Source organism: Anguilla anguilla, chromosome 1 (genome assembly GCF_013347855.1).
Source record: "Anguilla anguilla isolate fAngAng1 chromosome 1, fAngAng1.pri, whole genome shotgun sequence".
NCBI lineage: Eukaryota > Metazoa > Chordata > Actinopteri > Anguilliformes > Anguillidae > Anguilla > Anguilla anguilla.
In genome coordinates this window covers 50,700,142-50,715,396 of record NC_049201.1, presented here as the reverse complement: position 1 = coordinate 50,715,396, position 15,255 = coordinate 50,700,142, and the positions used below count along the sequence as shown (strand labels likewise).

At 43.9% G+C, this 15,255-nt stretch overlaps 1 protein-coding gene across 1 annotated transcript in view; it reads right to left on the bottom strand.

Annotated features, from left to right (window-relative positions):
- Window positions 1-3,061: 3,061 nt before the first annotated feature.
- eif3ea (eukaryotic translation initiation factor 3, subunit E, a) overlaps window positions 3,062-15,255 on the bottom strand; it is a 46,558-nt gene continuing 34,364 nt past the window's right edge. Inside the window, exons 11-13 of the mRNA XM_035382730.1 lie at window positions 4,938-5,040; window positions 4,226-4,360; window positions 3,062-3,234 (exon numbers count right to left, since the gene is read on the bottom strand). Coding sequence (XP_035238621.1) covers window positions 3,196-3,234; window positions 4,226-4,360; window positions 4,938-5,040 — 277 coding nt within the window. The 3' untranslated portion in view covers window positions 3,062-3,195. The remainder of the gene's footprint in view (window positions 3,235-4,225; window positions 4,361-4,937; window positions 5,041-15,255) is intronic.

Sequence of the window (15,255 nt, the reverse complement as noted above, 5' to 3'; positions counted from 1 at the left end):
TCCACTGGACATCTTGAAATGCAGAGTGGGTCTTTCAATTAATATACAATTTATTTTCCCCTAATGAATTAATTTCTGCTGCACTAAATTACCGACGACGTCCAATTGCTCCGGTATTACCTGAGCGTCACTTTACCAAGTAGGCTACAGTCTGTTAGTCCAAAGATAAATATTTGTTGAACACTTGTGCTGTTGAAACAACATAAACCACGATTAAGTTCAAATTCACACGTGCGTAAATGAAACGAAATTGACGTAGGCCAAGCTGCATTACCGAAATACCACATACACCGTAGGTTACATGCATACATAGGCTATACATACATACACGCACCCAGTAGATGCACTACTTATGTTACAGGAAACAGAACTGCAGTTGCGTGATATCATTTAATTCCTACGTAAGTGCGTCCCAATAATAAAAGTGTTATTTGTGGAAATAACCTAAATGTATCATTAATGTTTCGACACATTGACTACTTCTACAACATGGTTTGTCACACAATACCCTTCTAGTACCATACATCCTGGGGTCTACAATTCTGTAAGTGTATCAGCGAATGGAACTATAGCCTACACGTATTCCGACATTCATATGACCCTACAATGAAACGTGAAACTAACTTGCACACCATGTGTTTATTGGTCACTCACTCACGCCAGACTATAGGATGATAAACCGTATGATACACTTTGAAATTACATGAACTGACATAAAATAAAATTTATGGAGGAAAACGCAGTTTCCAGACTGTTATAAATTCACAGGAAACGGCTAAGCTATAGCCTACATAAACAAAGAGACAACGAGAGGGAACATGTTCATCTCCTGAAGTGGTCCGTGGTTTGCGCAGGAGTGTCTTCGAATCCTTGTGTTCTTGAGGTGAATTACAAGTTCAGCAGATGTAGTACTCCAGAAGCTGTACCCCTTTCGGCCACTAGGTGTGGCACTTAATCTTTTGTTTTTCTATCAATTTTTCACCTGATATGCGAATAGGCAAGTGCCGAACTCTTCTGTCTTCCCGCATGAAATTTTGAGAATTTAATGGAAATTTTATTCATATTTTTATAACATAAGCTATTAAAGCTATAACGCCACGCCGTTAAACCGCAATAGGCTGGCACATTGAACAATTAATAGGGAATTCGTGAAACCAAGCAACACGCAGGCTGTTCCTCGTGGCCACAGTGAGTAGGCTAGGCTATGTCGTTAGTCTCATAGGCTACTCACTGGTGGCAAATGACGTGGGCGACACCTAATAAGCCATTTCCGAATTAAAGGAAATAATAATAATAATACATTTATCAAGATTCTGAAAGTCGTCACGGAACATAGTTCCAAACATTACAAAGACAGTCAGTGAAGTACTGTAGTCGAGTAGCTTTAGACTTTTGATGAGTGCTAATTGTATGTTTAAAAATAAACAATACAATTGTGGTAGACTGTTGACAAACAGGATGTATTTGACTCCCCTTGATCTTGCGACCGATGTAAAATGTAGATAGTTCACGTAGAAAGTAATGCTTGATCAATATCTTATCAAGTTCTCCTCAGTAATTTGACACACCAGGAAACAGACGATACATTAACCATGACAATCCGTTTGGATGTTCAATTAAATCCGTATCAATGGTTAAATACAAGCAGGTGGCCTGGGAACAGTAGCAGGGCGTTCATGTTCCTCGGTTAATTAAAAATGACAGTCTGTTTATCAACTCCTGCAGTTAAAGATTTGGCTTCAATTAGGTTTGCATATAATAGCCCATAGCAAGCAGAGTTGGCCCTAGGGTTTTGGTGGCCCTAAACAAGAATGTTGTTGTGGCCCCATAGTGCTCCAACATAAATCACACCCACCACTTAAACTTGAATTGTGCGGCCAAGGGGACAGCATCGTGGCCCTAAACAACGGCAGTGTTTATACCAGCAGCCGACTCTGCAAGGATGCATGGGATGGTTAACAGCTATGAAGTTTCAATGCACAGAGAAACCCAGAAGATATGTTCTGGCAGAATCTTAAAAAAAAGAAAAAAAACTAAACGTTCATACGGAAAAGGCTAAGGGGAAGAGGTTTTCTTGTCAGATGATGAAATCTTCCCCCGTCTGCCCTGAGAACAGAACCAAAAGGTTCCACACAAGCACACACCACCCTGTAAAGGCCATAGAACTGAGCTAAAGAACAAAAAATATATATTAAAAAATGAATCACATCCACAACCTTTGAGAGGGAAAACAGTGGAGAGCACTTGGAGCACCAAAAGCAACTGTGACCTTTTGCTGGCCTTATTTACTTTGGGCACTGACAGAGATTGTGGTGAGAGGTTGTTAGCCACAGGTCTAGCATTGGTTTGCATGTTTCAGTAAAACAACATGAGAAAACGCAGCTAAGGTGGATGTAATAATTAAGGCAGTAACTTTATTTTTGCAACGTGTCACGGTGAAGGACCGGTAAACCAATCCCCCCACACCCCCAACCCACCCAAACTCCTGGGGGAAAGCGGGCGGTGACGTCATCTTTCGACTCGTCTGGCTTTAAGGGGTTTTAAGAGTGATGGCAGCTGTGGTGCGCTCTCCTCGGTCATAAAGACCGACCCATAAATGTGTCAGCTCACTCTGTGACCAGTAGAGATGGGATCCTGAGCCATCCCTTCCTATTTCCAGAAACTGCCTTTTCACAAAGCCTTCATTTTCACTCCGCAGCCAGGTGCATTAATAGATTGTTCCGTGGCTAATGGAGCTGCGGGTCCCCTTGAGCCTTCCCAGAAGATGACAGGCAAGGAAAACGCAAGCAGGCTCTGGAACTCTACCATTACCTTTTCCCCACCTACTCGTGCGCCATTTCCATGGTAAACCGGGCCACTGAAATGCCGTAAAAACCAACCAACTAAACACACATTCATGATTACCACGCACACAAGTGCTGCATCACAAAAGCAAAGTTTGCGACCGTTCCGCACAGTGACTCAGTGTGCATTTAAACTTCATCAAATGTATAAAGTGAGACCACTAAAGCCTCAACTGCCATTTACAATGTCCAGAAATAAAGCAATCATGCAGGAAAAGGTTTTTTTAAAGTATTTTTATTGAGTCACTATTAACTTGTACTGAATGCAAAAAGAGTTGTCCTTCGGAAAACACTCGCAGGATGTATAAGGATGGGAATGCTCTATATGATAGTTTTTCCTCTTATTATTGGTTTAATAAAATCCAGAATCTTGAGTTGCCCAGTTTGGTGTCTGAAAAACAAAATGTGACAAAAATCATTAGATTAGACTGTTTAACAGAGGGGTAGAGTAGACCGTGTGTGCGTTTGTGTGTGCGCACGTGCGTGCGGACTGCACAATAAATGCATAAGGTAACCAATTTGTACCCTGAAGCACAAATGATATAGCGTACACTCATTAGCAGCCTCTTCAGGCTAATTACAAAATTCCTTGGTGAGAAAACGGTCCATCATTTATATACTAAAGAGGCTCCTCTTCTGTAGACATTCAAAGAACAATCAAAGGGTAATTGAACACAACAGAAGACAGCAACTCAAAATGACACAGTTTAAGCAAACATTGTGTGTGCAAAATATGACGGTTCACCCTCATGTACAGGGGACAGACCCTCAAAAATTTTACCTAAAACCTGGTGGGCCTCCCTGCTTGAGCACAAGTCTCACTAAAACCTGACCCTTTCCCTAACAGGTTAAGAGGACAGGCCCCGTGGTGGGCCTCTGCACTTATAAGAAACGTTGGGGAAGTGTTCAGCAGTCCACGCAGTGCGTGTGGAAGCGGAGGCCTCGCGGAAAACAAACATCTGCGACTTCGAGCCCCAAACTGGAGGGAAAGGAGCTCATAACAGCCAGTATGAGCTGGTGTTATTCATGCGCGCTGACTCACCTGTCTAGCACTTTTACGGCACTGTTGACCATACACCTTGTCATTAGCCCTGTCATTAGCGCTTTGAAGGCCAAGTGGACCAGAATGATGAAAGCGCGCACTTTTAAACTCACTTAAATGGCAGAGCAGCATGTCCAACTTTGTTGAAAGCGGTGCGTGTAGTTTGCACATTTTTTAAATTATTCTGTCCGAAGAAAGCTAAGCATTTCTTTGGGACACTAGATGCTTGACAGGTAAATGATCCTGATTCGCACTAAGGTTCGGGGGACGGGGGGTGGGTGTCAGATAGGAGTGGCGAGGCCGGAGGAAACGTCGCTCGCGTCGGGCAAACGTCACTCACTTCGTTGCGGTTGTTGTGGTTGATCTTCTTCTCGATGTTCATGGCCAGCATCTGGCTGCGGAAGGAGAGGCTTTTCGTTTTCTCAATCACCTGCTGGTACGGGGACACGGCGTTGTTTCCCATAACGACGTGGCCCTGGGAGAGAACGACATGGCAGAAATGGCATTCAGGAGAAGGGCTTCACAGATGGAGGCATTGTTCCCACGGCAGCGAGTTCGTACAACACTGACCACAGCTATTTAGATGATATACCTGATTCTCAAAGCATATCTGGGGTAATTCTATGTTAGCCATTACTACTTCCAGTAAAAGGGTATATAATTTACAGACTTCAGGGGAATTGTGTGATTAGTTAAAGGCACAGGGGGACTGTACGCACGCAACGCCGTAACAAAACTCTATTCAGCAAAAAGAGCTGGTTTATAGAGGGTAGGACATTCTTGTGACGTAACCTATACATTTAAAAACTGTGGCACTGTAAATTCAAGGCACGAGTGACTTTCATAACCTTGTCTTTTTGTCTTGCCCACTCCGCATACAAACTAAGCTGTCGGCTGTAGAACGAAAGAAGGCCAACTGCAGAGAACTTTCTAGGGTCCTTCAGAATTACATCCGTGATTGATGGTTGCAAACCATTATCAGCTTATTAAGATGCCGAGGGTGAACTAATGGGGGAAATAAACCTGTTGGGTTGGAAGTCCGGGAGCCTTACCAGTTTGGAGTCGATTTTGGCGTCGAGCCGGGCGTTGCGGATGAGGTTGACGATCCACCTCTCGGCCTCCTCGGGGGTCATGTTCAGCTTGTCCGCCAGCATGCTGCAAGGCAAGAGAAAGCGCTCGTGAGCAGGGAGGAGGCAATGCTCAGCAGCTGGCCTGAGCCAGGACTCCTGGAAGGCAACAAGTGCGCTTTGTCACTGAAAACTGCATCTGACTGACACAAAGATTACAAACGGTAGACAAGTTTTTTTTTTCTCCCAAGGAAATTAAGGAATTTTCTTGATTGATTTCCATTAACATTAAAAAAACTTATTGATGAACTGTTAACATGCAATTTAGGTTAGTTTATGTCTAAGTCTGGGTGTTTTTCATGGAAAATAACAGTTGAAGTCACGGAGAAGTCGCAGTAAAGTTGTCAAAAAAATGTTTAATTAATATTTCATGCGCAGCTGTGGGAAACAATTGAAATAACACATGCAACTGTAGCAACAGTAAAAAAGTGCTTGAAGTATCAAAAATCAACAAGCAATAACCAGCTGCTAGGAAAAAATAGCTTATGAGTAAAAAACATTGATGGAACGCTGCATTTAATTGCTTAATTCAGTTAAATCACGGAAAGAATGCTGTTTCGCCTTTAATTTAACATAACGTTACAAATAAAGAATGCTCAAATTGCATTGCTAAAATAAAACACTGTTACCATATGTCTGTTTTTATTTCTTTGAAGTTTGCCTTGGTATACAACACATACATTGCTAGGTTTACACTGGACTTTGATGGAGCGCCTCTCGTCACCGAACATCACCATAACGCAGGGAGGAGCGCTCGGAATCAACACTGTTGACAGGAGCCGTCAAACATCCGATTTCAGCAACTGATAAGGACGCATTCCAGAATCTTATACGTTTCTCGCACTTTGTTTCTCCTATACAATACTATACAAAGATGTTCTAGCTTGGCTAGAATAGTAGCCTGTTTTAACCAGCCATAGCATAACATCTGAATAAATTATTTCTGTGCATTCCCGAGACATCTCAATTTCTCTGAGTGAAATATTAGGCCTTAATTAAGCCACCAGGAACTATATATGCTGCTGCAAGTAAAAGCTTACTTATTTGGGGATAAAGTCAAGTCAAATTTGTCGTTTCATTTGGTAAACCTGTCCTAAATTTATTTATTTCAAATCTGTAAACTGATTTGTACCTACTGGGTATTTAAAATGGCGATTGGTTTGCTCTGTGAAAGACAATTTACAGGAAGTCTGCAGTTGACCAGTCAGTGATGTACATGACTGCTAGCTCCACCCCATAGCTCCTGGTACCTTTGCTTGGTACCTCTCCTGAGGAGTAGCGAAACCTGTGATCTCGGCTTCACAGTACGGTGCGGCAATGGAAGACGGCCAGAAGAGAACTGAAATCTCGTCTGGCATTAATTACAGCTGTGTGGTTCTTTTAGTGATAAATACACCGTATTATGTAGCTGTGACAAGAAGAGTGGATGTTCAGCCTAAGAGCCCTAAAGCCTGCAATGATATTAACTGAATAAATCAGGAGATCTGGAGGCAACGACCTTTTGCTTTTAGTGAAGTCGTGGACAAACGTGATTCCCTCTTGCAAAGTGGCCATTCTTCTGAAACGTCAATGAGACCAAAGCCCGTAACGTTTATTAAACATAAGCAAATACATGAATTCAATTTTGTATCGATTATTCTTAATATAGGCGAAAACTACGGAAGCCATTAATTAATGTGCCCAAAAAAAAACCAGTGCCGTTTCGGCAAAGCCCAGCACAACAATCTCAGAAGGGCACCTGTCAGGCCAGAAAGACTAATTATGAACCAATGAGGAATTCAGATGGCGCAGGATGGTAGGGAAGGTGAGCTTAATTAACACAGCCCCTCTGGTCTCCTTGGCTGAAGAACAGTATGTGTGTGTGTGTGTGTGTGTGTGTGTGTGTGCGCGCGCGTGTGTGTTCGCACGCGTGCCCAGGCAGGCACGCACAGATACTGGGACTAACTCGATTAGAGGCGAGCTCCCCGCTCGGCCCCTGAGCGTGCGTGCGCATGCGCAGACGCCAGGACTAACTCAATTAGCGGCGAGCTCACACCTCGGCTCTCAGTCCCTCTCCTTTGATGTCCTCCCTCAGTGAACATACTGCTTGTAACCCTCTTGACACGACAGCCAGGGAACCTGCTACTGTCCTCCCCCCCTCCTACAGTCCGCGCCTCTAAATTGGTGCCAGACCACGGGTCCGTCTTTGATACTGTGGATGGAGATGCGTCACTCGGGCCGAGGGGGGGAGGGGGGGCACGGGGCGCCCCTTTGATCGCCGCCGCAGCTGGGCTTCCTGTGGATTTTCAATAAACCCCCCACATTTCCTGCTGGACCTCGCTTCATTTCAGAGGTCCATAAATCCCAGTCTATTATCAGCTCCCAGACTGCAGAGGCAACCGCTCGCCATGCACTGCTTTTCCCACACACAAACACCTGTAGGCCTTTACACATACAAAAATAGACACAATTTATTTAATTTGAGTCTGTGTGTGTATGTGTGTGAGTCACATACACCTGTACATAGTCACACAGACACACACACACAAACTACTTAATTTGTGTTCATTCACTCGTACCCACAAATGTACGCACAAGCACGTTTGAGAAAACCGGTGCCCGTATCGGTGGGCGAAGAGGCGAGGCCTGTGAGTGCTATATAAAACGGTTCACCCCCAATTTCCACAGCACTTCCTGCGCCATTAATCTCTTTCCCAGTCAGAAGCAGACCATGTGAGTAACCAGCCAGCACCGGCCCTGAGATTCTCTCACGCCATTTTCAATCTAATTTCCCGCAACGCTAATGACAGAGAGGCAGTGAGCGAGCGGGAAAAAAAGCCAGCGCCACCGTCGCCCCAGCTGCTGACTTCTCCGAAACTCCTTTCCTAATGAACTCCCGTTTGGAAAAAAATCTCCTTATTTGACAAAAGTTATTTCACCTCAAAAACCACACTTGATGAAATGATGCCTTTGAGCCTGTCCCACAGAAACACAGTACGGTTTCCCCCAAAAAACATTCAGAGAAAGGGCAAAACAACCTTAAGAAAGTCCCCGCAGTGAGAGCTGGAAAGCCCCAGACTGGCCGGCCGTGTCCTTCGGGGAGAGGGAAGGTCTTTGCGTTCAAAACACGGAGACAAAGGGCAGTAGACTACCAAACTCGTGTGCCTCGTCTGCCAGGAACACGGCGAACCCACCCTGCCCTGCGCTTCTCGTCTTCCTAAGCACCCAACTTATACCCGCTTTAACCTGTGTGAAATTACACCTGGGGGCAAGAGAGAAAAAAAACTGCTGCCTGCAGGGTCATTAAATAGAACCGAACAACTCCAGAAAGTGCCAGCCGCTGACTAGTGCGTATAAGCGTGATGGTTAACACGTGTCTGACGGCCGGCACTGCCATTTTGACGAGGGCTTCACACGATGGCGGATACTTAAGTGTTGCCCTGAGCCGAGGGAGCAAAGTATTATGGGACGCCGCCTACCTCCCAGTGCAGGTACATTCTAAAGCAGTGTAGAATGTGCTGGCAGATGCAGACCTTAAACCAATGATTTAATGTGGGGAAGACGTTGCTGCTCTTGGCATTGTTATGGTAATTATCTTTAACATCATCAGCAGCAAAAGTAAGTCCATTACTTGCTACTTCCTGACCATACGTCTGAAGAATACATTTCGAACCATTATGGCTAATCGCTTCGAGCTAGAAGACATTCCCGTCCTTCCAAGAATTTTCTTGTTGAATATGCAACAGAACAGAGGCCCTGAAGGAACAACGGGCATGGGGATCCTATCTGAGCGAAGGTGGGATTTTGGTGTGGTTCTATGTGATTGGACGGGCCAACTGAGAGAGAATGGGTCTGCTTACAGCTGCCACGAACCTTCAGAGATGGCCTTTACCAAAGATCTAAATAATGAATGGCTACACAAACTAGCTCTGTCCGGTTCAGATTCATTTGAAGATTGTATTAAATGAATATTTGTACAGCAATCTGATTAAGGGCGCATGTCACTCAAGTAAAAGTCAGATCTGCCGATAACTAATGCATTTCTTTTTGCCCTCCAGAGATAACCTATACCGTGGATGCCATCGTGGAGGAGTACCTCAACCTGCTGTAGCCGAAAGGGCTTGGGTCAGCTGGCTGGTATTAAATGAAAAGGGGTGCGTTTGTAAATCTAATTTAAACGGGGGAAAGAAGTCTGGCAATGCTTTTCTTGTAATGACGTTTATTTTCCCCGGTAGCAAGGGGGGGGGGGGGGCAAGCTCTTATGAAGCTGGCATTACTATTCATTATCTGGCATTATCTACCCTTTCTGCTCCAGATTTCTGGAGAGAACTACACTTTAACCTAGACCCGCCAGCCACAGGCCAGAACTCCCAGGAGTAGTGACGAACCATGATTGCTCCTGGTTGTGGAGGTTATTGGGGTGGCTTACATATAGCTTAGAGCAGTCCTAGTCGTTGATCCCAGTTTAATTTGGCACAGGTTCCCAGAGTGTCTCACTGACAAGATTAGTGTTCACCAGGAGGTCAGATTCAAAACCGGGCAACTTCCAATCACGGAGAAGGCAAGTGAGAAATTACTTTTCTTTTTAATAGTGCACGCTTAAATACATTTGTTAACCATTATGAAATGAAGGCATTACGAGATTCCAGACCAACTGGAGCAACCCTTTTTCGGCCTGGGGTAAAATTGGTTTTTCGAGAAAACAAAATGGCTGTGTGGTCTCCCAATGACTCAATTGTGATGTGGAAAGATGCTTTTAACATTAAAGTACAGTTCATGATACTTAAGTGATCAAAAACCTAAATCAGGGTTTCCGCCAGTGTATTGCCACCGGGCCTAAGCATCGGGGAATTAAATTTTTTTTTTTTTTTTAAATGTATTTTTAAGATGTTTTTTAAACTACAGTTACAGTGGGGTGGCTCGGTTGAAAAGCTCACCAGCGACATCTGTTGGTTAAAACGTGAACGCACTGTAGGAAAGCAGGTCTGAGATCAGTGTTCTTTACCCTCATTGTGTATAGAGTGACGTTCAACACTTGACGCTTCCAACTAACACAAGCTAACATTACCTAGCAAGCCACCATTTCTTATTTAGTAGGCTAACTAACCTCGTTACAAACTGCGTTATCACTTCATTTCGTCGGTAAGTACATTCTTTTTATATTAACTTAAGCAGTGTGTAGGTAACGTTAAAACAGTAGCATGAATGTAACGTTCGATATATTGTAACATTACATGACTTATTCATTGCCACCGAAATAACAACTTCTCTTGTTTATAAATAACGTTAGCTTGATGACATTGATGTGCATGACAACGTTGTCATAAAAATTTTCTTGTTTACATTTTGGACATATGTGGCTACATAGTAAATCCATCGTTTCCACTGCAGCACTTTCGACACAAGTAATATCGGAAAAAATCCTAAAATTTCTTATGGTGAAGAGTGCCTGACCGGCAACCGTAAACACAGCGGCAAAATTAGGCTATATCTATAAATACCATCTTTGGGGAAAAAAACGCTACGGTTAAGGGTCAGGCACTCTTCACAATAAGAAGAAATTTCTGGATTTTGTGTCTAAAGTGCTGCTACGGAAACGACGATTGATTTACTGAGGAGCCACATCTGTCCAAAATGTAAACAAGTCAGCCAGTTTTCACGGTTGGGAAAAATTTTATGACAACGTGGTCATGTAGCTAACTTAGCTAGCTAGCCAAACAGTCAGTAACACAGATACTTACTTTGTGCCATTTAGGGATAATGTCAAAGAGGAAAGGTAGCCTACTGGAAAAGCCAAAAAAACCTTAGACAGTTTTTTAAATGTTTAAATGTGCCCAGCATTCCAAGGCTTGTTGTAAGATTCAGTAGCCAATCAGGACTTGAATACAACTTTTTTGTAGAGTGCAAAAACCTTGATATTATTTATTTTAATTAAATTTCTTTTGTTGTTGTTGAAATGTGCCCAGCATTCCAAGGCTGTAAGAATCAGTAGCCAATCAGGACTTTTTTCAAGTTTTTTGTAGAGTGCAAAAACTTTGATATTATTTATTTAAATTTAAGTTATTTTGTTGTTGTTGAAACCACAACATTCCAAGACTGTACACTGTTGTCAGATTCTTTGTAAGACTCTGCTATGCTATAAATAATTGTTGATTTTTAAAAATGTGTGTTGAATAAATGACTTATTTATAACAACATTCACATTACGTAGTCATATTTTCAAATCTCCAGTCAGCTTTTAGCACTGACTTAATGTAGGGCCCTATGGAATCTGTGTTATAGCTTTTTTATAGTCTCAATTCCGCGATTCCGTCCGTGATTCTGTTATCACAGAAACTACAGGGCCCTACCTTAATGCTGCCATCAGTCTGTCGCTGGCCTGCGCCGGGCCCCCATCAAAAATGACACTTGGCCACCGGCCCGCACTGGCCGCTGGGCACTGTCAAAAGATACTTGCCCCCGGGCCTAACAACTTTTCTGGGGGAAACCCTGCCTAAATGTTCAGCAGTGTAAAACTACACAGAGACAGTGTTAACACTGGTCCACATTCATTTCTACAGTAGCTTTCTTAAATTTTAACCACCACTCAGTCGTACTTCCGTCCGAATATTTACAAAACGTTTAGAAAATGTATTAAACATTTTTTCATTCAAGGTGAACATTAGCTGAGAAATGACTGTTGGCAGTACATTCTTATATGAACACTTCCAAATCGAATTTCGCTTACAATGAGTACTGACAACTAATCCTATTACCATAAAATAAGAAAACAGGCCGTAAGTATTGAGCATTTTAATTTGAAACTTTCATTCCATTAAAGTTCCATTAAAACATTTTATAAAATAAGCCCTTGGGAATACTCAAGTCTAGACGGAAGAAATATGTGGCTGCAATTACTGGGTACAAGCTAAACTGATGGGGTCATTCTTTGACTTGAAAATCTTTTACATAAGGCTGTTTGCATAAAATAACTGACTTCTCCTGCTCCACTTTTAGCTCAAACTGTTGGCAAAAACGAGCTAAAAACTCAGTCATAGTTAATGGTTTTATAATGTCTTCATTAACATATCCTTCAGAATCGTCTAAATCGCTCCTTGGATGCGGCGAGCTTCCGAGTTAAGAGCTAATGACATGGAATTAAAACATTTGGGGGAGAAAAAAATAGAAAACCGCACCACTGACATCATGGTTCTTTTAATACCTATGGAATTTTCTTTCATTTCTCCAAAAATTTGACTAAAGGTGCATGCATTAAAAAAAGACATCACAAATTCAACTTCCTAGTTCAGTGTTACCACTAACCTTTGTGGTCTTTAACAAGTTAAATGGATCCAATTGCATACCGCCTGCCAAACAGGCCTGGACTCCAAATCAATCCCAGACTATCTGCAACTGGAGATTTCAACAGAGACTGATCATATTCCCCTCTTCAACCTTGACAACAGACCTTCCACTGCTTTGCAAAAACACACCGATAAAACATTTAGCCAATCATTCTCTCCACTGATAGCCTGCAAAGTATAATTTCTTACATGCACTAGCACTGAAAAATAAACCCCTTACACCTTACCCTCTGCCTGACATTAAAAACACTGCATTTAGCCGTGTGTGAGTATTGTGTGAGTTTGTGTGCCGTAAACCCAATCCATCAGTTCCAGAAAAATCCTCTAGGATTGTTTAGTTAGGGTTAGTTGTCCAAAACCAAGCAAAGCTGTTTGAACTCACTCTATCCACGTGAGATTAACATCACAAACATCGCCAGACAACCACAGGGCAGGTGATCCAACCCCGTAAGAGATGCCACGCTATTTGGGCTTAAAAGCCACAGAAGTCGATTTATTTTTTTGATTTATGAGGTGCAATAAATCTGGGAGGTACAACAACCTGTTAGCCTTGGCAGCTGTCAAGCTCTCCAGCTTTAGGCAAGGAGTTAAAAGAATGTCGGACAGATGCTCCAGCTACTAGTTATGAAAGCTCATTAAGGGCCAGAGCACATGACCGCCGCTCCGCTCCGAACTCTGTCACCATGGCGTAATGGGAACCAGGCAGGAGGATGCGCCCGCCCTCCCGCCTCACGTCGACGTCACTGGACTGCCGTTCTGGGACTGGATCGCAGTCTTTATTAGGAGCAAACTGTCCCCTTGTAAAACAGCATGAGCTGAGAACAAACCTGGAAATGCTGTACACCTGCCTAAGTTCCGACAACGAGGCACAGAACTGCCTTCGCTTCGTCTGCCAGCTTTCTCGAGATGAGGGTCATAAACGCTACGCTCCAGAATTGGCCACGGTTTAGTCAGTGCATCAGTGTTCATTCCGAGCCACACATGTTCATTCAAATTCCAAGATTAGATTAAACGCAGCCCAATAAACAGTAGACAGAAAATTAACAACCTGTTAAGCATCAAGTACTACTTCGTCAACTCTGCTCATAATACAGAAAAAAAATAGCTGGCTATGCCAATTCCAGGCCCATTCAGGGCATGACTGATCGGTTGAATTCTTTTTATAAGCTTCCCCCCCTTCTTTCTCTCCAATTTTGGAATGCCCAGGGCTCAAGCTGCAGCAAGGTAGGGTTACACACACATGACTCACAGGAAGATGCTTCAGGCAAACAACAAGCGCTCCAACTACCAAAAGGGGGCGCTGGTGTGCACAGTGACATCGTCATCCTGCCCTGCTGAAACCCTCCGTTATGGGTTGCCTCGCGAGGCTGCAGGCCAGTCTGAACTGGCACGGTCCGGATTCGATCAGAGACCGCGGGGCTCATCCATGAACCAGAATGGTACCTTAACCGGATGAGCCACACAGCAGCCCACACCAGAACAGTGCCTTAGCAGGCTCTAATTCTGAGGTTTGCATTTCTTAGATTACAATAGCACACTATTATTAATATCACAAACAGCAATAATGGTAATAATAATGCCACGTTGATTATTCCGGACACTGTGATACTGTGTAGGAGGATAATCAGCCCCAAAAGGTTGCACACTGTGCATCTGCATGCTCCACAATTGATTTGGACCAGACATCTGCCAATTTCAAAATGTTTTCCTATTTGTAGACAAATACTGTACCATAAGCTCACAAATAATTAGTGCGGGCAAAATCTCCTGGTTTTGGTTGCTGTCCAAAGTTGATCTATTTTGTTTTATGTGACAAATTAAACCACCGCGGACAAAATCAGAGAAGCGCTGAGCCGAAGGAGCGAAGCCTCGAGCGACGCGGGATCAGAGCCGCCTGCTGGACCCCCGCGACCCTCCGGGCCCCGAAAACCAACCGCCGCGCGGCGGGACGTCCCGGGCGGATCACTGCACGGATCTGTACGGCCTGTCAGACACACTGCCAAAGAAACTGCAGCGAGAGACAGTCCGTTCCGTTCAGTCCTGGTTAAACCGGACCAGTTCAGGCCTCGACATAACTGTGTATGTGGGAGGGGGAGGGGGAGGTGGGGGATGGGGGGAGGGCGCACTCGAAAAGGTTTCGGCAGTGGCATTATCTCCCAGCGATGGGAAATATGCAGGCCCTGACCTCCCGTGGCAGCGGGGGAGGTGCGGGCAGCCTCCTGTGGGTCTGAAGGGGGTCATTATAGTAATTAGGGCCCGGCCGCAGTGGATCTCCTGGACTTACCTACGCATCACGTGACCCAAGGAGGGGGCCAGAGCCTGCCTGAGTGCTTGTTGGCTGCACCTCATGTTTAACTATTCATGAAGATGATGGGTGATGTCACTACAAATGGCCATATGCGCTATCGATCCAAAACGGCTTTTGATGGAGACGGTAGTCGGAAGCAGGTAGTCTCGGTCCCTATTCTGTACACCTCAACGTGAACTTGGTTACAGCTCAAAACTAAATAAACAGAACAATGGGAAAGTGTTTGGATGTTCGCATGGCACACAATTGTGTGACTGGTTTGTAAAAGATTGGCAGAGCCAATCAAACATGTTCCCTGGGTTTCCCCTTCTCATAGAAACATCTTTCATAGCACAGAGTTCTCACAGTTAACCGAATACACAATTCAAGGAATATTCAAGTACCTCAAGGGGCAATCGTCTTCCCCCAATGAATTGATTAACAAATGCTACTAATTAGCTGACTTCAGCACTGACCCTGAAACCAGGGACACTACATGCTATGGAAAATGGCTAAGCAACTCACTGTTTCACAACAGACTGGATTTCTGTTGTAAAAGATATATGCACAACTACGGAAGCTAAATTATTTAAAATGCATAAAACAGAAAATCAGGCACAGTGAAGCACAGGGG